At 37.5% G+C, this 23,852-nt stretch overlaps 1 protein-coding gene across 1 annotated transcript in view; it reads left to right on the plus strand.

Moving 5' to 3' along the window:
• Positions 1 to 23,852, plus strand: part of pdia5 (protein disulfide isomerase family A member 5) — a 220,977-nt gene that overhangs the window by 167,113 nt on the left and 30,012 nt on the right. Inside the window, exons 12-14 of the mRNA XM_062967407.1 lie at positions 7,069 to 7,139; positions 8,253 to 8,416; positions 13,909 to 14,039. Of these exons, the coding sequence (XP_062823477.1) occupies positions 7,069 to 7,139; positions 8,253 to 8,416; positions 13,909 to 14,039 (366 nt within the window). The remainder of the gene's footprint in view (positions 1 to 7,068; positions 7,140 to 8,252; positions 8,417 to 13,908; positions 14,040 to 23,852) is intronic.

Genomic DNA, 23,852 nt, shown 5'->3' on the forward strand with positions numbered 1-23,852 from the left:
CTGGATTATCCAACGCATTTTTGTAGTCAATGTTTTTAATACATCGTGATATTTTGGTGCTAAATTCGTAAATACAGTAATTACTACATAGCATTACTGTGTATTGAACTACTTTTTCTGTCAAATTTGTTGTATAACATGATGTTTTTGTGCTTAATTTGTAAAATCATAACCTAATTTGATGTTTAATAGGCTTTTCCTTAATCCCTCCTTATTATCCAACATATTCACTTATCCAACATTCTGCCGGCCCGTTTATGTTGGATAAGTGAGACACTACTGTAGTTTTCTACATCCATGTGGCATGTATCAGTCTGAGAAGTAATGACTGACTCAAGGTCACCCAGTGAGTTTCATGGCTAAGTGATAATCTGAAAATAGGTAAAACTAATCATGTCTAAGCATCACACCTAAGAAAGTGGTTTTAGATCCTTTATCAGGGAAGTTCAGAAGGCCGTTAAAAGATCTAAAGTGTTACGAAGTTTAGTTTGTGCTATTGGCACATCTGGGTTGCCAACTTGCTTGTTTGTTTTACCTTTAAAACTAGATTGTAAGGGTTTATCCCCTATGGAGGCCCAAATACTGTGTGTCCCCCTCTCCTTCCATCAAGGAAATTCCTTTAATTTGAAAGGCTTTTACCTTACTTCTCCATCTCACTTCCAATGCACCTTAAGTTTTAGCACTGTCCATCTGTGCTCCTCAGATGAGTAAAAGGAAACATTTATCATGCACTTCTGAGCTTTGGTTTTCTCATTACATTAACATAACCATTTGTAGAAATCAGCCTTGAAGAATGTAGAGCAAAGCTAATGAATAGTTATGTTATCCAGGTAGCTTGTCAATAGAAAAAAATTAATAACCAGGATTTGGGGATTATTCTAGGGTACTAAAAGTCAGAAATTCCATATTCTCCCATGTTTTGAGGCTGTGGGTAATCTATATTTGTTGCCTGTGTCTTCGGGCCATAGCCTTGGACAAAACACTGCCGGAAGCCTAGATGAGGAGCCTGTGAACATATTTATTCATAATCCATATTCATTCAGTAAACATGAAAAGTAATCAAGTAGCGGAGTGACATTTGTATTCTGGAGATAGAAAATGCTGCATATAGAATAGTAGACTCACTGGATAGACAAATAAAAGCAGAGCTTGGGATTATGAATGAAATAATTAGTTGTTGTCAGTATAATTTGTATATTGAATCAGTGATATTTAAATATAGATATTGACTGTTAAGTTTTTGCAAGAATGTAAATCTTGTCAAATATCAATGGAAAACTTGTCTACTCATCATGACTCTGGCAGGACATAGGAGGTTGCCATATATGTTGAAGAGGTTTTTCAATCTAGCTCAGCTGTATATTGTAGAAAAGTGGTTCTCAACCTGGGGTCCCCAGATGTTTTTGGCCTACAACTCTCTGAAATCCCAGCCAGTTTTCCGTTAGGATTTCTGGGAGTTGAAAGCCAAAAACATCTTGGGACCCCAGGTTGAGAACCACTACTGTAGAAGGTAGCCAATCTCCATGGTATCAAGCAGCTGTCTTTTCCATCTTCTCATAACTGAATCTGGGTCATTGTGCCTCCAAACCTATGCAGTTTTGACTATCAATTAACTTTATTGATATTTTGTGTTTATCTTCTTATTTAAAATATTTTTTAAAGCACTGCTAAAATAGCCTTGGCCAAAATGCATATCAGAACACAAATATTAATATCAATCGGCATTATACCCCTTCTTTATCCCAGAGTGGGAATCATGGTCTCCATAAGATGCCCAAGTTTTGGAAATTACAAGGGCAAGCAAGAATTAAACCTACAGAGGAGATAGAAAGATTGGCCCTTTCCACACTATACAATCATAGCCCTATTATTCCACTTTGGCTGCCATGGCAATATGTTGTAAAATCCTAAGATGTATAGTTTGATGAAGCCTTAGAGGAGATCTCTTGCTGAGAATCCTAAGGATTCTGTAAGATGGAACTACGGCATTTAAAGTGGAATCATAGAGCTATATACTGTATAGTGTAAATATAGGTCCATTGCTAATGATGAGGATTTTTGACTACTCCCACAGCAACTACAGACTTATATACATGCAGGAGAAATACATGGCAGAGTTTTGTAGTGAGACCTGAATGATTCAAGCAGCAGGCTGTTGTCCCAAGTATGAATACTGTCCAATACATTTTGTTGCCTGAGGAAAAGGGAAGAGGGCATTCTTTTCCATTCCATGTTAAAAAAAGCTGAGTGGAATTATAAATGAATCCAAATAATGAGGTGGCATTGTCTCCTGCTTTGAAACGCATCAGGTAGCCTGAGGCTGTGTGGAGGGAGATTGCATAAGGAGAGTCAGGGAACAGACTGGCTTCAAAGGGAAAGGGGGGACAATCTATTGTGTTTGTGTTGTCTCAGCTCATTGCCTGCTTTGCTGTGTTAGTATCTCTTAGGAGATTTTTTTAAAAAAAAAATCACACAAAGGAGCATTTTAAAAACATTGACAGTTCATTCTTCCATGTTGCACTACTGCATGTGTAGATCAGTTATTAGTAATCAATGAAACTTGGATGTTTGGTTGTTGGTCTACACTTGGAGAAGAATACTGAGGCTGTAAAATGGGTTGAACCCCTTGCACATGGAATTGGGTCATGTTTATGTTAAAAAGATGAGGACCAAAGGCCAAATTCTGGAGTAAATAGAACCTTTTCCTGCTTGTACAATTATTTATTTATTTATTTAGGTAATCAGTAAAAGGTTGGGGCAGGGTTGTTTCCTGTTTGTAGCCAGAAGTGGTATTTCCTGTTCTAATAGCACAAGAAGAGCTCTGCAAGATCGGGCTAAAGTTGTGCCTAACCAAGCATCCTGATCTCCAGGTGCCTAAATATGTGGCTCTAGAACAGTGGTTCTCAACCTGGGGTCCCCAGATGTTTTTGGCCTACAATTCCCAGAAATCCCAGCCAGTTTACCAGCTGTTAGGATTTCTGGGAATTGAAGGCCAAAAACATCTGGGGACCTCAGGTTGAAAACCACTGCTGTAGGAAATCTGCACATGAAGACAATGTTATCTTTTTTATCTTGATCCCAAGAGCTGATATACAGAGGTCTGCCGCTGATACTGGATGTAGTGCTTAGCTATCGTGATGGCTCTCAGTCATTGATTCCACCCCTCATTTTGTTTTGTGTCTTGATCCAACTCATGTTGCCAGAAGAGACCAGATAGTTCCACTGGCAGTTATATTTCATTTCCTCCGGCAAATACAAGATATTTCAGTCTCAGAGGAAGAATATTTAAATTCCAAACTCTTGGTGGTTACTCAAAAGCTAATGAGCTTTGGTATTTCGCTGGCCTTGATGAGATCTGTCTTTCAAATTCATTGCATTAGCCAAGTGATCTCACTCAGTCTTTAGATTGGGGTGGGCTAGTCCAATGGGTCTGGGGAAGGGGGGGGCACTTTTCTGCCCTGGCAATCTCTGCCAAAAATACCAGCAAAAAGAGGTGTATGAAAGTGGCCAGAAATCTTCCTCTGGGCTTAAAAAAAACCCCAATACCTTTTTGGTAGTATCAGTACCATCAACACACAGAAAAGGCAAATTACAATTACACTATCTAACATGATTTTTATTCCTGGATTATAAATGTCATTTCTTAACTGGTTCTATCATAAAACACTGAAAAAGTATATTAAACTGCAAAAACTTTTTTTGGGGGGGGTGAATATCTGATAAGAGTATCAACCAATTCATCATTGTTTGTAGCAGCCCCAAAACCAAGTGTCTTGAGTATAACAACTACTTTCAAAGTAAGTACAGTAGAGTCTCATTTATCCAACGTTCTGGATTATCCAACGCATTTTTGTAGTAAATGTTTTCAATGCATTGTGATATTTTGGTGCTAAATTTGTAAATACAGTAATTACTACATAGCATTAATGTGCAATGAACTACTTTTTCTGTCAAATTTGTTGTATAACATGTTTTGGTGCTTAATTTGTAAAATCCTAACCTATTTTGATGTTTAATAGGCTTTTTCTTAATCTCTTCTTATTATCCAACATATTCGCTTATCCAACATTCTGCTGGCCCGCTTATGTTGGATAAGTAAGACTCTACTGTACTGCACAATTAAATAGGAAATAACACTTTCACACCAGGAACAGATAATGTTTCAAATTTTGTTACATAGTGTTATTGTAGACCACTAGGAGAGGTAAATCACCCTTTTATGGGCAAAAACAGAGTGATGAGGGAAGTCTTGAGGGTTCAAGGGCTGCCAAAACAACCTTGGGGGACTCATGTTGACTTCCCGGCTTTACAGGGGTAATTGGTATGTAAATATGGCACTGGGAATGTCAGAACATGTTGCAGCAAAGTGCCACTCTGTGGATGGGTTGGGCAACTGCTATAATTACTGTTCGTCAAAAACTAATTGTGGTATTGTAATCTTAGTCCCTCTGAAAGGGATGACGTGTGCATTTAATGTAGGCAGCATTTACTAGAGATCGGATTCCAGTTAAGTTCTGGGAATCCTCATTATGCCGTTACCTGGCATATTCTCTGATATATCCCAGGCAAGAGACAGAGGAGCTGATGTTAGTCGGTTGCTGCTGACACCAGAGTATCTTTGCACTTGGTCTCTGACCTTTCTCTTCCCCTCCTGGGACAGGATATGTCACTTAACTTTCTGAGGCTTTGGGCTTTAGTGCAATCATGTCAATATTCACTTAACACAAAATGACATCTCTCTGAAGAATGTGCATCAGAGGTGTTTTGCTGCAAAAACCATGAGCCTTCCTGGGCAATCCCAGAAAACTTTATGCAGCATATTATATACAGCAGCAGGCTTAAGAACATCTTGGAGAATTTTCTTAGAAAATCAAAGGAAGCTTATCTAAACCTATTCAGAGTCATAATGCAGTAGCTGGGAGGGACATAAACAGCTTTCGTATTAGTTTTCTGTGCAGTTCTCAAATAGCCTAGGAGGATTTAACAGTTAACTTTGCAAGAACAGTGAAAAGTGGGATATTGAAAGGATGGTGAGAGTTGATATGAGGTGGCATTTCTGGGGATTTAATTTCTGTGCAGTAACAAGGGAAATGAATGATTCTGGAAAATATATATTAAGTGGTTGATGATGAGATGAAGAACAGCTTTGTCCAAGGGCTTTTTGCTACCAAGAAAATGCCATTTCTATTGCCATTACTCATCCCACCCATAATGATGAAATCAGAAAACTATTAAGGAGAAGAATGACAGGGAAGGATTATCTAATCCATATGCCCACACCATATTTTGCATCTGGGACCAATTATATTTATATCATTCCTAATGTAAATAGGGAGGGAGATCCTTTGCAGTTCATAATGTAATGATTTCCAGGCAAAATAGAGTGTGTTTTTCATAAAGTGTAAACGGAATAAAAAATTGACCAGTATGTACTATATATTTACCAAAGTATGATTCCTTTCTAGTCTGTGTGATATGTTTTTTACATGAAAAAGCTTGGTAGAAAACCCCTGGAGCTGGCCATTTCTCATAGAAAGCACAGTTTCAGCATTCTGAATGTCTTGAGATGGAATTAAAATGTATTTATGGGAGGAAGTTAGTTTTAGCAGTTTTTACTCTGTCCTTCAAAATAGCATCTTAGCTCATTTATTTTATTAATAATCAGAAGTTGTTTGATAGATGTAATCCATGTCCTCCAAATATGTGTGTTGTTGTGGTACAGAAGGATGGGGAAAAGAACAGAGCCATTTTGCATTACTTGATCTAAAGCACTTCTGCATCACCAGTGGTGTGTGAGGCCCTCACCCAAACATTTCTGCCTACAGATTGGGACTGAAGGCATAAACATTATTACATCAGTCCAGAGCCCAACACATCTGTTAAAATATGGGCTGGGCTGGGAAAGACACATGGAAGTCTGTGATATGGTTGACTCCCAGATTGTGACATTTAGGCAACTTGTTTCCACATAAGTATCAAAATATCTCATAAAGTTATACACAAATAACAAATTTGCCTCTTAACAGCTACTCACCACTTTAAAGAGCCAAACCAAACCCAGACAGATATTTATAGTGAAGCTCAATTGACAATACAGTGTGAACTAGTAACTGAATTATGTGTGCAAGAATGAGGGGGAAGATTTATCAGGAGATTGTATAGGCTCATTTTTTTGTGGAGAACCAGTTCTTGCGTAAGGAAATTAAACTGTCATGACAAAAAACATATTCCGAACTAGCAGACTAAGTGTAAAAGCACAAGCATTATTATGCCTGTTAATCTGCATGGTACCTGCATACGACAATTTTTGTCACGCCAAGGGATTACAGTTACTGATATATGGTTCCTTGGGTTGAAAATTGTCCTAGATATGTGCACCCAAATGAGGTTCAACACAATACGTTGTAGTGATCTAGGTATGCACATTAATCTCAGTACCTGCACTAGCATCACTCACATGTTTCTAAATATTAAATGTAGTATTGTTTAATAAAATGAGCTAGAAATCCTGACCAACCTGACCTTTCAGAATCAGCCCTCATTTAAAATAACATGATACTGTTGTTACTTTTATGGTAAGATTATAGTGAAAGCTTGGCTATTATAGGTTAGCTTGTGTGCTTAGGAAAAACACTGTGTAAATTCTGAGTTGCTAATGTGAATAAATGAGCAATACAATACATTATACTAAATGCCCAACTACATTTCAAGAACACTCAATACTGGAGAATGATATTGCTCTACTAAAATATTAGTTCCTTGAGGTGCATACTTACCTTAAAAAAAAAAAGCAAAATGCAACTGCCAGAGAAGGTTTTTATATAGCATTATAAATGTTGTATTAAAAAGTTAATCTCCAGGCTCTAAAGCAAACAGCAAATAAAACTAAACCATAAACATTGCCTTGAACGGGAGATCTGACATAAACCTTTTTTTTAAAAAAAAAAAGCCAGCTGCCATTCATCTATATGATCATTTTGGAAGCTTTGTTGAGAAGTGCACTAGGCCACTTTTCTAACAACAACAACACAACAACAATAATAATCTGTTAAACCTTTTTTCCAACAGGGTGTGGGCACTGCAAGAAAATGAAGCCAGAATATGAGAACGCTGCTGAGATGCTCCATGCAGACAGTGAGGTAAGCTAATTCCCTTTTCTAACTCTTTTTCCAAATGATTCTTAATAAATAACTGAAATCATAAAAAATTGTCCATCTTTCTTGCTGCAGCTATTTCAGCTGTTCTCACCTTCCCAAGGGGCTGCAAAAGAGATTGTTCCAAAGTATAATCTCATCGGTAATGCATGAGCCCTGCCAAAATTGTTAGCAAGAACATTTTGTCTTTGAAAGCACGCATACACACAATGCAAGGTATTCATATATTCAGCTGTAGTGGTTTGCATTGTACACAACATGAGTGAGTACAAATGCTGCACGGAAATGTTTTCTCTCCTCCATTAATTACACATTTCATGTTTAAATGCAAACCTACAAAAAGCCCTGGCTTGTATTTGTGACTTGTGCTTGTAAAACTAATAAGGGTGTTCTCCTCCTTTGTACATCTGTTTAAGCAGGTGTCATAGGCTTTGACTAACTTGTATGTTTAAGTAGTGTGCCTTCCAATAATGCAAAGCATTATGTGTGGCTGTTAATATTAGTGCAATTAAAGCAACACTCTAATAGGGTCATACAGTAAGAGCTAACCTTGCGACACAATTTGGGCACTTACACTCTTTTCCTGTTTGTGGGCAGGGAGGGAGAATCTCATCTGCTGAATAATGGTTGGAACTAACTAAAATGCAAAAGTATGTAGATTTTTTAAGCCAGCAAAAACTATCAGAAAAGAAAGTTCTAACAATGAATATTGGCATGGACCTACTTATATAAGCCCTTGAGTTGAGGTCTGAGGCTAAGTTATTATCACTGTCCAGAGAAGATGTTCATATTTTGGTTATCTCGTGCTTAGTTTCCATTTCTTCCCTTGCAACGTGCATCTAAATGTATAGTTTATTGGTATATTTCTTGAGATGCTTCTTGAAATGAATTATAAAAATAGTTAAACTTTGCAGCTCCTGGTCGGAAAAGTAATAGAAGTTTCAAGCAAATCTTTGTTACACACATATGAACATCCTTTGTAGAATTATGCAACATATTTTCGCTTTGGATGATTGATCTGAGAATTCTTATTCCTTTTTTGTGAGTTCATACTTCAAACCAATGATTTATGGCTAATCGTATTTTTGTGTATTGCAGAGACCAGGTGTTCTGGCAGCTGTAGATGCTACTGTCAACAAAGCTGTAGCAGAAAAATTTCACATATCAGGATTTCCAACATTAAAATATTTCCAAGATGGAGAGGAGAAATATACTCTGCCACACTTGCGAACAAAGAGTAAAATTGTTGAATGGCTTCAAAAGTAAGTGATATGCAATGACAATATATCAAACTGAATAACTTAACTACCAGGTTTTGCTTTTTGTATATATAAAAGCAAATCTCGAATGACTGGCTCTTCTCATTTTAATGTTGTGGTCTTCTGTTGTCAGGTATTATAAAGTCTATGTTTAATTTTTAAAGAACCATTCTTTTCTAGAGGGTTTTTTTGTAGAACATACTCTTCGTACTACTTTTCTAAACTAAATGGTTTCAAATACAGTAAGCTTTTGTTCAGAGACACAAGAGCAAAAAATGCTCCAGAATAAACAGTATAAGGAAAAAGGGGAAACAATTTAAATGTTTTCAGGGTGCTTGTTTTCTTCCTCTTGCAATAGAAATGTAGTTTTTCTGTTGTTTTCAAATTCTGTTTGATTATATTAGATTATATTTCAGAGCAAAATCACTTCTGAGGATACCTGGAAACCCTATGAAATTCATGGTGCCGCCATAAATTGATGGTGATTCCAAGCGTGCGCATGCACACACACACACATAGATGTGACAGAACAGAGCAGGGATTTCCTCTTGTCCTGATTCTTGGGATGCATTCAGTAGATCTACAGATGCCAAGTACTGTCCTGGGTGTTTATTTGTTTATTTTATTTTAACTGAGTTCTTTGTTAAATGACTAGTTTGGAGCAATGGGAATGTTTCATAGGGTGCATCTACTCTGTAGATTTAATGTAATTTGACACCTCTGGAATTGTCATGGCTCAATGCTGGGAGGTGCAGTTGTACAAGGTCTTTAGTCTTTTCTGCAAAGAGTGTTGGGTCCTTACTAAACAACAACTCCTTTGATTCCATAGCATTGATCCACAGGTGTTCAAGTAGTGTCAGACTGCATTCATTATACCATGTAGATCAGTGATTCTCAACCTGGTGTCCCCAGATGTTTTTGGCCAACAGCTTCCAGAAATCCCAGCCAGTTTAACAACTGTTAGGATTTCTGGGAGTTGAAGGCCAAAAACATCTGGGAACCCCAGGTTAAGAACCACTGGTGTAGATGCACCCATAGACTTAGACTGGATCACACTTTTGGTTCTTTGTGAATTAAGGTTATAGTTATGTCTGATACGCCATAATACGCATCCTTTTGAGAGACCAGCATCAGTCTGTGGTGAGTGACTCAACCTTTATAGGTCTCCCATTTAGCAGAGCACTTAAAACAAAGGAGAATGTGGGTGGCTCTGTTGCCAAAAGTAGAATGGCAAAAGCAGGAACAAGCTAATATTCTCGCTTGCTGTGCAAATGTCAGGCTCCTCATACCCTCATGCTCAGTTCAGAGGTGGATGAGTTTATCTTCTGAATGCAAAAACAAAAAAGAATTATTTTGAGAGCAGAAATTGTTTTTCTTGAAAACCAAGAAAGAATTTAGATCACAGCAATGAGGTCAAATTGTTCCCTGGGTGACAAGTGCACAGTATAAAAGAAAGGCAATATGCTTGTCCTAGATGTGGGTCTTTGTGACTACTGATTTGTGACTGCAGGTATGTTACTGCTGATGTGAGTGGTTGTTATGTGGGATACATCCGGTTGTACTTGGCATTAACATATTCCAGACTTATTAGGTTTGCTAGTCAAACAGTGGGAATTTCTGCTATATCAAGTGTTAAAGAGGGTTGATTAGTATGTTATGGCTTGTTTGTCTTATACACCTAAGTTTTTCCTTTGTATATGTTGTATATGTTTCACAGATAAGATAGGATGACCGAGTGGTCTCCATCTTTTTAGGGAGACAATGAAATGCTACTAGGGAGATACTAAGGTGACAGGGAATAGTTATATGGAATAGGTGCCGCTACAAAAGAAGAGAGAAATATGAAAGATGAAACAATATTTTCTTCTGCATTTATGAGAAATTCTCAGATGAATATAGGTGAGATAATCTGGTAGTAGCACACAAACCAACATGTTGGTTAGAAAGACAGGAATGAAGAAGAGACCAGAAACAGCATCAGTATAAGGATTCATAGGAGTCTCCATTCATATGCTCCCTTGATCATAAAAACCCATGCTTATAAAAACGTATGTGCTATTAAAAAGATGATGTCAGCCAGCATTTCCACCCTAAATCCATAAAACACCCAACATTTTGATGGCTGATCTGAACTTCAGAGCATATGGAAAACTGAGTAGTTCTGAGAGACAGCACTTACTGGTGGTGGCATTCACATTGATGGTTAGAGAACCTCCTCATTATGAAAGTTGCCAGTTAGCCCAGAGCAAGCCTCATCCATTTTGAACAAAATGGCAAATTCATGAGTTTAAAATAAACATACGATTATTCCTCTGTATCTCTTTCTCACAGGAAAGGAACACAAAAGTGCCCTTTGGGGCAAGGGACTGAGAATTCCTAATGCTTTGTTCCAAAAAAAAGTATACATTTGCCAGGTTGGCATTAAGAATGCATAAAAAGGAATCGACTTGTTTTGAGAAGTAGTTGGCAGTGCTGCATTTTCAACCACACAATTGGGATACTTGTGCCCTGAGGCATATACTCTCTACTTTTGAGCATTGGAGTTTTAATTAACAGTGTTTTGCTGTTTTATGAGCTGTGGCTCTTTAAAGATCATTATAGCTAGCTTTAATTAATTTGGCTTCACTATGGCTTTATGAAAGAACTCAAAGTATAGTGCACATACCTTAAATACTAATGCGCTAAATGGTGAGAGATTTTTCAACCAGACCTTGTTCCCACAGGAAGTCCTAGAGTAAACAACTCATGAGTTGCTGTTGGTTTGAACCTAGGAGCTAACTCATGGTATCGGGAAATATATTGTCCTTGGATTTAGATGTCAGATTCAAGTCTTAGACACTGATAATCTTACTATGTAATTTCACAGCTTCAGATATAATCTATAAATAATAGTTGGGGAGAAATACTGCATAGTAAAAGAAGCATGATTTTCTGGAATTGTTATTCTTAAATAACCAAAATAGCAACCACCATCACTAATACCCTACTCCAACAAAAGGAAGAAATGGTTGTATTTGAAGGCACTCCCAAGAGTTTAAAAAATAGGAACACAAACACATCATAGGAAGCAGTTACTATGTTCTGTAGACATGTAATTCAGATTACATGGGTTTCTAACTAATGAAAACCCGGATGTAGGAGGAGGGAAAGGATTGGTGCTCCATTGTAGAAAGCACTGTTGATAGGTAGGTTGTTGCAAATCCCAGTTTTAAGAATTGTGAAACACACCAGTGCTTGTATACCTGAATAATGTGTTCTTTGCTGTTTGTGTCATTACTTTAGTGGTGGGGAAAAATAGAAGTGTGCAATAAAATTAGATCATTGGCTAGTCTGCCTAGGTTTTTGTGTGACACTTCTGTATGGAACATGACTGGCAAATGATTCCATATTCCACATTGCAGAGTCCTTGTTATGGTAACATCTTCTGTAGTTTCATGAACAGGAGTAAAATCTCTGAATCAGAACTACAGGTCAATAGGTACAGGTGTATTAATTAGACTTCAAGAAAGCAGTAGAAAGGGTGGCAAAATTGAAGTTGGAAAGTTTTCATTTTATCTTCAGGTGGTTTATGAGGTAGCATATACATATTTGATGTATTAGATTAATCTCAGAACAATGAAATCTAGTTCTCCATTTGAGATTATAGATTTATTCCTCCTCCCCCCCCCCTTCACACATATATACATCTTGAAATCTGAAACGCTTCACCATGAAGCTTAAAAGGGTCCTTTATAGAAGGAAAGTTGAAATAAGGAAACAAGAAACAAGCAAGCAATGGATTGTCTTCCCTCGTGTCAGGAACAACTTGAGTAACTGCAAGTCGCTTCTGGTGTGAGAGAATTGGCCGTCTGCAAGGACGTTGCCCAGGGGACGTCTGGATGTTTTTAATGTTTTTACCATCCTTATGGGAGGCTTCTCTCATTTCCCCGCATGGAGCTGGAGCTGATAGAGGGAGCTCATCCACACTCTCCCCGGGTTGGATTCAAATCTGGCAGCCTTCAAGTCACAAGCCTTTAACCCACTATGCCACCAGGGGCTCCACGTCCTCTCAGTACAACATAGTAAACTATTTAACGCTAAGATTATCATTTCTTCTTCCCTCTCCTTTACTGATGAGTCCTGAGATTTTTGTAATTTTTTAGTTAATCTCAGAAAGTTATTATCACATTATGAACTTTGATGTTTGCTTCATGGTAAACATAACATTCCTTGCAAATTATGAAACAATTACTGCAAACATGCAACATGTCTGCATGTGTGTTGGCCTTTAAATTTAATTGATGAATGGTATTACAGCTGGATGAGTGTAACATTTTCTTTAGAGTTCATATATTTAAAGTACTTAAAACAGATCCTACATTTCCATTAATTGAAGTCATTTCATGATGAAACAGCACACAACAATGAGTAGTCTGAATCGTATTGTTACTCTTAACTGGAGTAGCACAATTGAATTTATCTCTGAGTTGACTGAATATTTAATAATTAATTTAACGGGTCTACTCCAGTTTGTATTAACCAACAGGATTTCATCAAAAAGAACAAGCTGCAGGATAATATTTAGCTTGTAATAAAAGTGTCAGGTACCATTGATAATATTGAATGACAGACATAATATAGAAAATTACAATCCTTTACTTGTAATGTTCAACATATTTTCATTAGGGATTTGAATAAATTGATGTTCTAGTCATATACCTAAAGCTATATATAGTAGTAACATTTACCAATCTGAATGAGACAAAAAGGATATTTTCCTTGTATGCAGTCTAAATGGATATCGCCATCTATGGAAGTACTATGACTTAATTAGGTCATGGCATACTTGTTTTCTGTGATAAAATAACATAATATGCAAAACAGTGATACATTTATTAGCCATTCAGAATGCACAATATACATCCTGAAAGCTTTTGAAGCTTCACTTGTTTCTTGATCAAGCAGACATATTAGCAATACTTCAGGAGAAGAAAAGTGACCATGTTGTTTTCTGTTAAGTTCCCTTGTTTATTAACCAAAGGAATAACAATCATACTGTGGGGTAAAATAACCTTTAAGGCAACCAGAGTTCTCTTTAATCTGTTTTATTTCTAACAGTTCAGAGCTCACAAAAAGCTAGTTTAAGGTTGCATGCAAACCCAACAGATAGGCGTTAACTTTCAAGTTCATTTTGTTTGAAATAACCCAACTTCATGACCCATGGTTTCTTTTATTCAATTAATAGTTAAAATTAGGCACGGTTTGGTGGTTTAATTCTGGTTAATTAGAAAATGAAGGGGGAAAGGCTTCCACATTCTTTGTGCTGATACCAGTGTAGCCTGAGCAGCATGAGCTTGAGAAACTGCAGTTTATTCCCACATTGTTTTATTGTTATTCTCATCCATATTGGGATAGAAAAGAGTTCTACATTTTTTAATTTGTATCAATTTCTGCTTTGGGATTTTGTATATGTGCTTGCAAATAAAAGTTGAAATGTTATTTTCTTCACTCTTCAGTCCTCAGGCACCACCTCCACCTGAACCAACCTGGGAAGAACGGCAAACAAGTGTTACCCATCTCGCAGGTGAAGACTTCAGGGAATCTTTGAAGAAAAAGAAGCATGCACTTGTGATGTTCTATGCCCCATGTAAGTAGATGTTTGCTTTTCATGCAGACATTTCTCATCTGTTGGACAAGAAAATTAGACCTGAATGCATTCTCCTAAATAAGTGGCACTAGTGTTAAAGCATATCCCTTGTTTCAGGATGTCCCAGGCTCATTTTCTGGCATTTCTAATAGCAGGGCTGGGACGGAAATCTGTCTGAGACCCTGACAGATGTGGCCCAATGCAATACGATATCCTGGGCAGGAGAGACCAGGTGACCCCTTAATCTGTTGCATTACAAATAGGGAATCACCTTGTGACACCTCAAAAACCTAACAAATCAATTTGTGCATGAGCACCATGGACTACACATTACGACCATGCAAGTGACCCTTGCATTTTCTCTGAGAAGCTATATATATGTATTTAGAGTAAGGTGAAGGAGAAATTAGCAGAAGGAAGAACATTTGGGTGGGGTAAAGGAGGAGGCAGAAGGAAGAACATCTTAATCCTGTGAGTAAAAGCTGTTAAAATAATTTTCCATATATACTCATGTATAAGTCAATCTCATGTATAAACTGAGTGAAGGTTTTGGTGACAAAATTATGGAGTTTGATATCACCGGTGGATAAATCAAGGGTTATCCCAGAGATTGAGGAAAGCATCATCATGCTTCTGGGAGCCAGCCGCCCTTATCTGCCATCACTACTGCCATTTTCCCACCTAGACATCTAAAAAGGCCAGATGCAGTGCCATGGTGGAGAGGGAAGAGGGGTCAGTACATTTTTTTAAAATTCTTCTAGGATAGACTAAGCTTTTGCCTTTCACCACATTTTCAGATAAGGTAGTTTAGTGAGGCACCGGCATTCTTAAGACCTTGCAAAACTGAAGCTCCCATGATTCCACAGTGTTGAGCAATGTGAAGTCCTGTGAAACTGCATTAATTCTAGAAATGAAGATCGGTACTGGGGTCTGTCACTTGTTGTCTACCTGGGAAGCCCAGTTCTCTGCAGAGCCTAGCAAAGTTACTTTTCCAGACCCGTTCTCTGTGAGCCTCTTAAAACTGGTTTTCTGAGGTTGGCATCTCAGTTGCTCTTTCTTCATTTCCTAATAATCAGAGAGAGAAAATAAAGTGCGGATGGAATAACATTGTAGGTACAGTAGAGTCTCACTTATCCAACATAAACGGGCTGGCAGAATGTTGGATAAGCGAATATGTTGGATAATAAGGAGGCACTAAGGAAAAGCCTATTAAACATCAAATTAGGTTATGATTTTACAAATTAAGCACCAAAACATCATGTTATACAACAAATTTGACAGAAAAAGTAGTTCAATACGCAGTAATGCTATGTAGTAATTACTGTATTTACGAATTTAGCACCAAAATATCACAATGTATTGAAAACATTGACTACAAAAATGCGTTGGATAATCCAGAACGTTGGATAAGTGAGACTCTAATTATAATTCTTTGAGTGGTCATCTGTGAATTTTGCACATCCCACCATCCTCCCTGCTTCTGTCATGCTTTGGTTCACAGCTGCTGCGTTACATGTAAGCAACCCTTCTTCTTCATGGTCTCTGTGAAATACGCACCTGTGGTAGATTAACAAGCTGTCCCCATGATCTACAGCCCCTCCTCTCTGGCTATATCTTCTGAGACGGTGGGCGGGGCTGTAGCTCTATAATGACAAGAGCTTTCTAGAGGAGTTCTGACTCAGCTGCGTGGATGTAGAAAACTACCACAGGTGCAAATTTCACAGACGACCAAAGAAACATGGTTGTGGGTAAGCAACCCTTCCTTCTTGCCGTAATTATATCTTAAAATGCAGAAGAGTCTGGTTTAGTATTAATAGACTTGTTAGCATGTTCTCACCTGTGTGTTGGCACAATAATATTGGCAGCATTTGGTCCAGAAGGGAAGTAATTGAATTCTAGTGATCGTACAGGTAATTTTTCTATGAAATGGAAATGGTTTACTCCCTATGCGGATAGTGATATTTGGATATAAACTTTTTCAGTTCTTTAAAATACGTCATTTGGATTTTTTTCTTCTGTCTCAAATGGTGCTTTACACCCATAAGTAAATCTTAGAACTACAGCAGATGTTTTTTTTTTCTGTTAATGCAAAAATGAGATCCTAAAATGCTTGGGAAAGTCTTTAGTTATAATTTTCTATCAGTTTTATTGATAGAAATTAAGGAATACTACTTACATTGACTCATGGATGAGTTAACGCAGGGGGTCAATTTATTTACTGAAATGTTCAGACTTATGCATTGAGTGTATTGGGGCAATTTAATTGAAAGTAATAAGTTAAAATAGTACATATAGGTTGTGCATCCCTTGTCCCAAATGCTTTGGAGCAGAAGTGTTACGGATTTCTAAAAAGTTTTTGGTATACCTGTATTTGCATATGTTGTATATAATGAAATATCTTGGAGACAAGACCTGAGTCTAAAAATGAAATTTATGTGTGCATCTTTATTCACACAGCCTGCGATACTTTTAATAATTTTGTGGATGAAACTAGTTTGTGTACATTGAAGCTTCAAATTCAAAGATGTCTCAATCAATCAACTGCATAGACAATTTTGGATTTTGCAATATTTTGGGTTTCAGAATTTCTGATAAGGAATGCTCAACCTATAATAAATAGAGCTTTGAAGATTTGAAAGCAAAAAGAGAAGATGCTGAATTCTAACATTTCATTTTAGAAGTCAAATTTGCTTTCCTTCACAATGTGAATTTTTCTACCAGGCAAAATTCATGAAGTGGGGGTGTATGTGAATATTTGGTGTTCATATTTTACATCTCCGCTTTTGTGTGTTGTTCAAGAAAGCTAGAAAAAAGTAATTAATGATAAAATGTGAAGAAGCATCACTCCTCATTGGTAGCCTCATTAATCTTCTTGGTTTTCATAGAATCATAGAATAGTAGAGTTGGAAGAGACCTCATGGGCCTTCCAGTCCAACCCCCTGCTAAGAAGCAGGAAATCGCATTCAAAGCACCCCCGACAGGTGGCCATCCAGCCTCTGCTTAAAAGCCTCCAAAGAAGGAACCTCCACCACAGCCCGGGGGAGAGAGTTCCACTGTCGAACAGCTGTCACAGTGAGGAAGTTCTTCCTGATGTTCAGGTGGAATCTCCTTTCCTGTAGTTTGAAGCCATTGTTCCGTGTCCTAGTCTGCAGGGCAGCAGAAAACAAGCTCCCTCCCTCCTCCCTATGACTTCCCCTCACATATTTGTACATGGCTATCATGTCTCCTCTCAGTCTTCTCTTCTGCAGGCTAAACATGCCAAGCTCTTTAAGCCGCTCCTCATAGGGCTTGTTCTCCAGACCCTTAATCATTTTAGTCGCCCTCCTCTGGACGCTTTCCAGCTTGTCAACATCTCCCTTCAACTGCGGTGCCCAAAATTGGACACAGTATTCCAGGTGGTCTGACCAAGGCAGAATAGAGGAGGAGCATGACTTCCCTGGATCTAGACGCTATACCCCTATTGATGCAGGCCAGAATCCCGTTGGCTTTTTTAGCTGCCGCATCACATCGTTGGCTCATGTTTAACTTGTTGTCCACGACGACTCCAAGGTCTTTTTCGCACACACTGCTGTCAAGCCAGGCGTCTCCCATTCTGTATCTTTGATTTCCATTTTTTCTGCCGAAGTGAAGTATCTTGCATTTGTCCCTATTGAACTTCATTTTGTCAGTTTCGGCATTCCTATTTGTTTTCAAGCATGTACAAAACTGTAACTTCTTTGCCTGCACAAAATGAAAATCTCCCTATTTCAGTTTTAATCTGGAAATTTGCTTAAGCTCAAGGTTCCTAATTAAAATCTTAAATATATAATGTCACTATATAACTATTGAACAGTTTTAATTTCCGTGAGATTCTGGATTCCATGACCCGTTTAATCCTTGGTGTGTTTGATCCCAAATTCTTTTTCTGACCATATAGTTTCATTGACTTCTAAAGGTTACATTAGCGATACTTCATGTAATCTGATTTAATTATGTTTTGATTCAATCATATGCACCGATAGCTATGTGAACATGTGTTCTCTGGATTCTCATTCTGGTACACCTGCTCACAACACTCTTCTGTGTGTCTGTCCTTAATTCCGGTAAAACTGTTGTGAAGAGAAAGTGTTCGACTCATTATCAGCTTTGCCAGGAAAAAGAGCAGTCATCAGAATTGAGCCTTGAAAAAGGTGATGCTATTGGTGAAATATGCTTTTTCACACCTTTGAGATAAAAGGATTTCTGATCCACATTTAGTAATGAATATGCTTCTAATTAAGTGTCATGAGAAACGCCATGATTAATGTATTTGCTCTTGTCATTGTACTGTTATGATTTCCTGTGTTCAGGAGGCTCTGCATCTTCAGTCCCTTATCAGATAACTGAGAGAGTTTGTGGTATCTTTGATATGTAATGCACTCCTAGACACCAGTCTCTTTCTTAATCAAGCGCTCTAGGAAGCAGCTCCTGAATATTTTAAATCTTGATTTGTAGTGAAATAATTATTAGAGAAACAGAACAAGAACAAATCACTGTGTATTGAGAGTGTTCCCTTTCTGCACCGGTAATGTGCCTTCTGTTAAATTTGATCGATTATCTTTGTTTATCGCTTTCTCAATCATAGGACCTCTCAAGGTTTTTATACCCACCAATTACTGCTAACTTGCTTATTTTAGTGCAGAAGGAGAACCACTGAGATTGGCAGGATGCTTTAGTTCAAATAATTTTCTTGCTCTATTCAGAGCCACATCCCCAATTTGTGGTGTTTCTCAATCAAAGCCACTTTAGCGGTGTCCAAGAAATAACCGAAATCATCTTCCATGACTAGGGTTGCTTTTTGGATAGTTTGGTCCAGCTACTTGATGCCTTCTAAAAACCTTCAGTTTCGTTAAGCTAAGAATATGTGCAGATGTTACTGCATCCAACATGTCTTGTGTGACATCTAAAGTTGAAGGCAATTACTTCTTAATAAAATTAAACCTTTTTAAAAATCATAGGAGCAGCTTGAGCAATATTTTGTCACAAGTTTCAAAGCTGAGTATTTCAGATCATAGTTTTGACTATTTTGGAACTGTTTACACTGGCCACTTAAGTCGGTGTGAAACCAGCAGAGAAGGAAGCAGTTTTGTTTGTTTGGAACTGGTTCAAGGCCTGGATGGTGTTTGCATGCATTGCTGAGGCATCCAGTTCCAGGATCCCCAGTATCGGTGACTTGATGGTGAAGGTGCAGGTTTTTTCCAACTCTTCCCCATACTGCACTCTGTCCCTTAATCACTTTTTCCATGCGACATTAAGGACTTTGCTTATCCTGGTTTAAAGGTGGTAAAGCTCACTGCAGTGCACATTCGTGGCATGCATTATATAGCCACCGTGCTGCCAAGCTGCCTTCAAACAGCATGAAATGGTCCATGTAGATATTACCTTCATCTCTCAACATTGTGCTTTTTCAGACTCTTTTTATATTGGTAAACTCAACTGCCCTCCTTATATTTTAAGCTCTAAGACCTCACAGATGCTTTTCAAGGCACTTTATAGTGTCTTTTAAAACAAACACACCCAGCTCAAATGTCTGTGTCTATCCTTACATGGAGTCCCCTAGATTTATATAGTTCTTAAAAAGTGCACTCCCTCATTTTTGGTGGGACCGTTTTGCTTCCACACATATAGGCAGTCAGCCATTTGAGTGTGTCATTTAGGGGAATTACATCATCAAATACATGCTATAAATCTGAATTTTAATTTCATTTGCTTACATAATATCAGGCATGGAGTGGAAGTTGCAGTTATGTTTCTGATCTCCTTTCACAGAGATTCTTCAGGAATTGAAAATGCACATAGGTGCGTAAGTGCTTAATTAGGCGAAGGAAGTATCTGTCAATACAAGACAAATTTCTCATGTATGTTTGTACCTTTAATTCACACACTTAGAAGCTGCTTTCCACAGCCATAAAGCGTACTCTGGAATGTATCTGAAGTTGTTGTTGTTGTTTCCTAATATTGCATGGCATTGTTAAAAAAATCAATGAAGCCAGCTTCTACCTAAATGCTTCTATGTAGCTCATTTCCTAGGAGTAGATGATGATGTCCATACTATAAACAACATTAAGAGTAATTCATCATACACCACTTCTGGCTTGGCTAGGGAAATATTTTCCTCTTGAGAGAGGAATGCTTCCATCAATGTCATGCCAGGCCTAGTACCAGACACCATCAGGTCTTCTGGCAGGGAAAAACTCAGGTTGGCTTAAAACCAGAAGTTAGAGCTTTCAGTCTTTTTCTTGAAGCTCTGTTACATGTAGAGAGGAAGCAAGAGATACAGAAGAGATATGCAACAGCAGACGACTTGAGCTGTTCATGTCTTTAACACTAAATGCTCTTATTAGGAATCCAGAGTGATCAGTAAAGCAGAGCACAATGGAGATTTTTTCTCTTCAAAATTTTTCAGACAACGATTTTATTATACATTGGATTTTGTTAAATCTGATGAAAGATTTCTGAGAGGTTTTTAGCAGATAGAAAAAAAACTTTATATTTTAACTTTTTAATTAATAATATCATGTAGGTATAAATAAAAAGCAAATCATAAAACAAAGATTTGTCTTTCTTCCTAAGCAGTATCACAATTGACAGTGTTGTTTATCAACTTTTTCAAATGGCTTTATTCAAGTCTGTGTAGAATAGCACCTGAAATTGAAGTTACTGATGGATGGTTTATAACAGAATGCTAGTATCCATTTTGACCTACAAATCATATCAGAAAACAGCAGCTGGACTGAAATTATAATAGCTGCCTTATGTGATGGCTTCTGCCATTACCTTTTATATAGTGATAGCTGTGCCCGGCCACGCGTTGCTGTGGCGTTGTCTGGTAGTGTTGGTGAGAAATTGTTGAGGTGGTGGTGGTATTGAATGTCTGTTGTATGGTTGTCTTTATGTTTAGTATGCACACTGAAGTGGATTATATGGCAGTGTGGAGTCAAGATAATCCAGTTCAAAGCAGATAATATAAGATTCTAAATGGGTTATATAGCTGTGTGGAAGTGCCTTGAGTCTACACTGCCATATAATCCAGTTAAAATCTGATAATCTGTGGAAGAGGCATAAGTGAGGCCTAACTGCCTGTCCCCTGGGCTGAGTAGGTTGCTAGGAGACCAAGTGGGCGGAGCTTAGCCTTCAAACTGGCAGCAATTGGATAAAAACTATTATTCCTCTCCCTGTAATTAGGACTTTATTTTTCTTTTCTTTTTGTTGTATCAACCTAGAGCCATGAATGATGGGTTGTGTTGTCAAATTTCGAGGTTGGGGGGCTTGTAGTTTTGTTGTTTTGTCCGCTGCCCTGATGCCATCACTCTTTTATATATATAGATGGCAGCCTTGACCTTTGATGAAGGTCGTAGAAGAGTATGAAATGAAACCTTTTGCTCTTTTTCATATCTTTCAGCGGCGTTTGCATTGCACCAGTTGGCACTGAATTCTCCCTCAGATCATCATTATCATGTTGACTTTTCTGAAAACTTTTACACCTTCAAATTATAAAACAGCCTATTAAAATAAGAATACTCTGTATTACCTGTTATGAAACTACATAAAAGTGTTGGGATATTGGGATTGGTTGATGGTAAGAGAAAACGTATTGTTTTGTGTAGTATTTTTGCTAATATAAAGGCATTACTTTTATAGCCTTGTAAAGTCGTTTCTGTGTGTTTCCAAACTGTTATCTCTCTGAAGCTCCCGAAACAACTTCCAACAAATGCTAGCTTGTGTGGATTGTTGTCCCAGTGAGTACCATGAGAACGCATTAATAAGCAGACTCAGCTTCCCAGTTGGGATCCTAACAGATAGATATAAAATGCAAAGGTAGCTTTGATCACCCTGCAAAACATTCAAAAATACATATTTGTATGATATCCTTGGTATATCATGCAAAATAGGACAAAATATGTGTTAGACTGCAACACATACTGTGGCCTTTTCATTGGTCCAACAAGAATGGTATTATGCCAATTTGGATTTTGGAATTACTCACATATAGAAGCTCAAACCCAGATGAAGAACTTGGAACATTTTTGAATTGAGGATAATGTAATTAAGCCAGAGAGCCCTCCAAAGTACTCCCGCTCTTAACAATTAATATTACTATCATTCTTTTAGAAAGGGATGGTGGTTTGTGCAAATTAAAAATGTAAAATTAAGTCTCGTTTGAGTAATTGAGGCTGATTCCTTTAGTACATTTTGTGTGCACTTCTTCATTTATGGAAATGTACGTATGGTAATGACTGCACCAGATAGTTCTTTTAATCTCAGTACACAGAAGAAACAAGGAAGTCAGTCTCAAGTTAAAAGTTAGGTTGCAAAGGTTAATTAACTAAGGTTTTAAGCAATAAATTGATGGGAACTGTTGTAAACACTGATGGTAAACATTAATTTGATTAATCATGAAAATTATCGTGTCTGTGGCCTCTTATGGTGTGTTTACATCACCCTACTTTGACGGAGGAAAGGCGCTTGTGTGTTTGGCGTGCCTGTCTAATAGGTGGTTTTGAATTATTACAAGAAGATTAATTTTCCCATTGGGTTGCTTATTTTGACACTATTGTTGCTGAATCTGCTTTTCATTAGAGGTTTCTGTTCATTAAATATATCTTAAATAGAATAAATAGTGATGATATCAATGGTATCTGGGAAAAGGCTGTTGCTTCTTTGCAAAAAGGTCAGTGCAATGATTTCCTGTTGGTATAATCACTATTTATGTCTTCCTCTCTTGTCTAAGTATACTGACTAGAACCAAGGGAACTGCTCTTAGAAGTACTTGTTTAAGCATAACTGTTTCTCCAAAAGATATGAGTTGGCTTCATGCTAACAAGGTAAAAAGGGTGGACAAAAATGCTAAGCTTCCCAGTGAAGACACTAAATCCTAAAGATAAATTTGTCAAGTTTTGTATGCATAACGTTTCCAGTTCTTATATGGCCAGATTCCTGCTTTAAATCTTTAATTACCTTAAAATATTGTGTGTGGTTTAATTATTAGAAAGTGGACCACCTTAAGGACATAGCTTTTAAAGTTAGGGATGTCTCTCTTTGGCAGCAAGAAATTGAAACACTGTTTTCCACAAGATAACATGCTTCCCCGTTAACATCTCTACAACAAGCTAGATATAAGGCCACTTAGTTTTGGTTAACAGTGAAGGTTTTTACCATCTTGTTTTACATTCTTGAATCATAGTGGCTTTGTACTGTATTCTACTCTTTTGTCTTCTGCCTTGAATAATGTAGCCTTTGACTCATCCTCAGAAACACCCTCGGGTGTGGGATGTAAGTGGCAAAACTACCTGATGAATAGGAAGTAAAAAGTTCATTCTAGTTTTAAAAAAATGTTGGGATGATTGGGATGTGAAAGAAGGCTCAGTAATGTTTTCATCCCCATAAAAAAAGCATGTCCCCACATTTGAGACTGCACCAAGAAAGGAGGAGAACAGCCACATGTTTCTTAGCACTCCATTACTTAGCTCAGGAAAAAAGCCTGAACAAAAATAGATATGGGTATTCTGCATGGAAAATATATCTGATGGGACTGGGATAGGGATAAAAATGTGTTTTCTGTCCAAAGCAATATTTTGCACATGAAATATTGTGTTTTGCACAGTTGCTATTTTTTGTGCAGAATGCACTATCTTCTGCCCAATATTGCATTCTACACAGAAAACAGTTTTTCCCTAAACAGTATAGTTACTAAGCAGGAATCAAATATATTTACTAAAATGGAACACATTTGTATAAATAGTATATTTTGAATATATTGTATAATTTGCACAAATAAACTAATTGAAAGCATAC

The sequence above is a fragment of the Anolis carolinensis genome, chromosome 1, assembly GCF_035594765.1.
Source record: "Anolis carolinensis isolate JA03-04 chromosome 1, rAnoCar3.1.pri, whole genome shotgun sequence".
Lineage (NCBI taxonomy): Eukaryota > Metazoa > Chordata > Lepidosauria > Squamata > Dactyloidae > Anolis > Anolis carolinensis.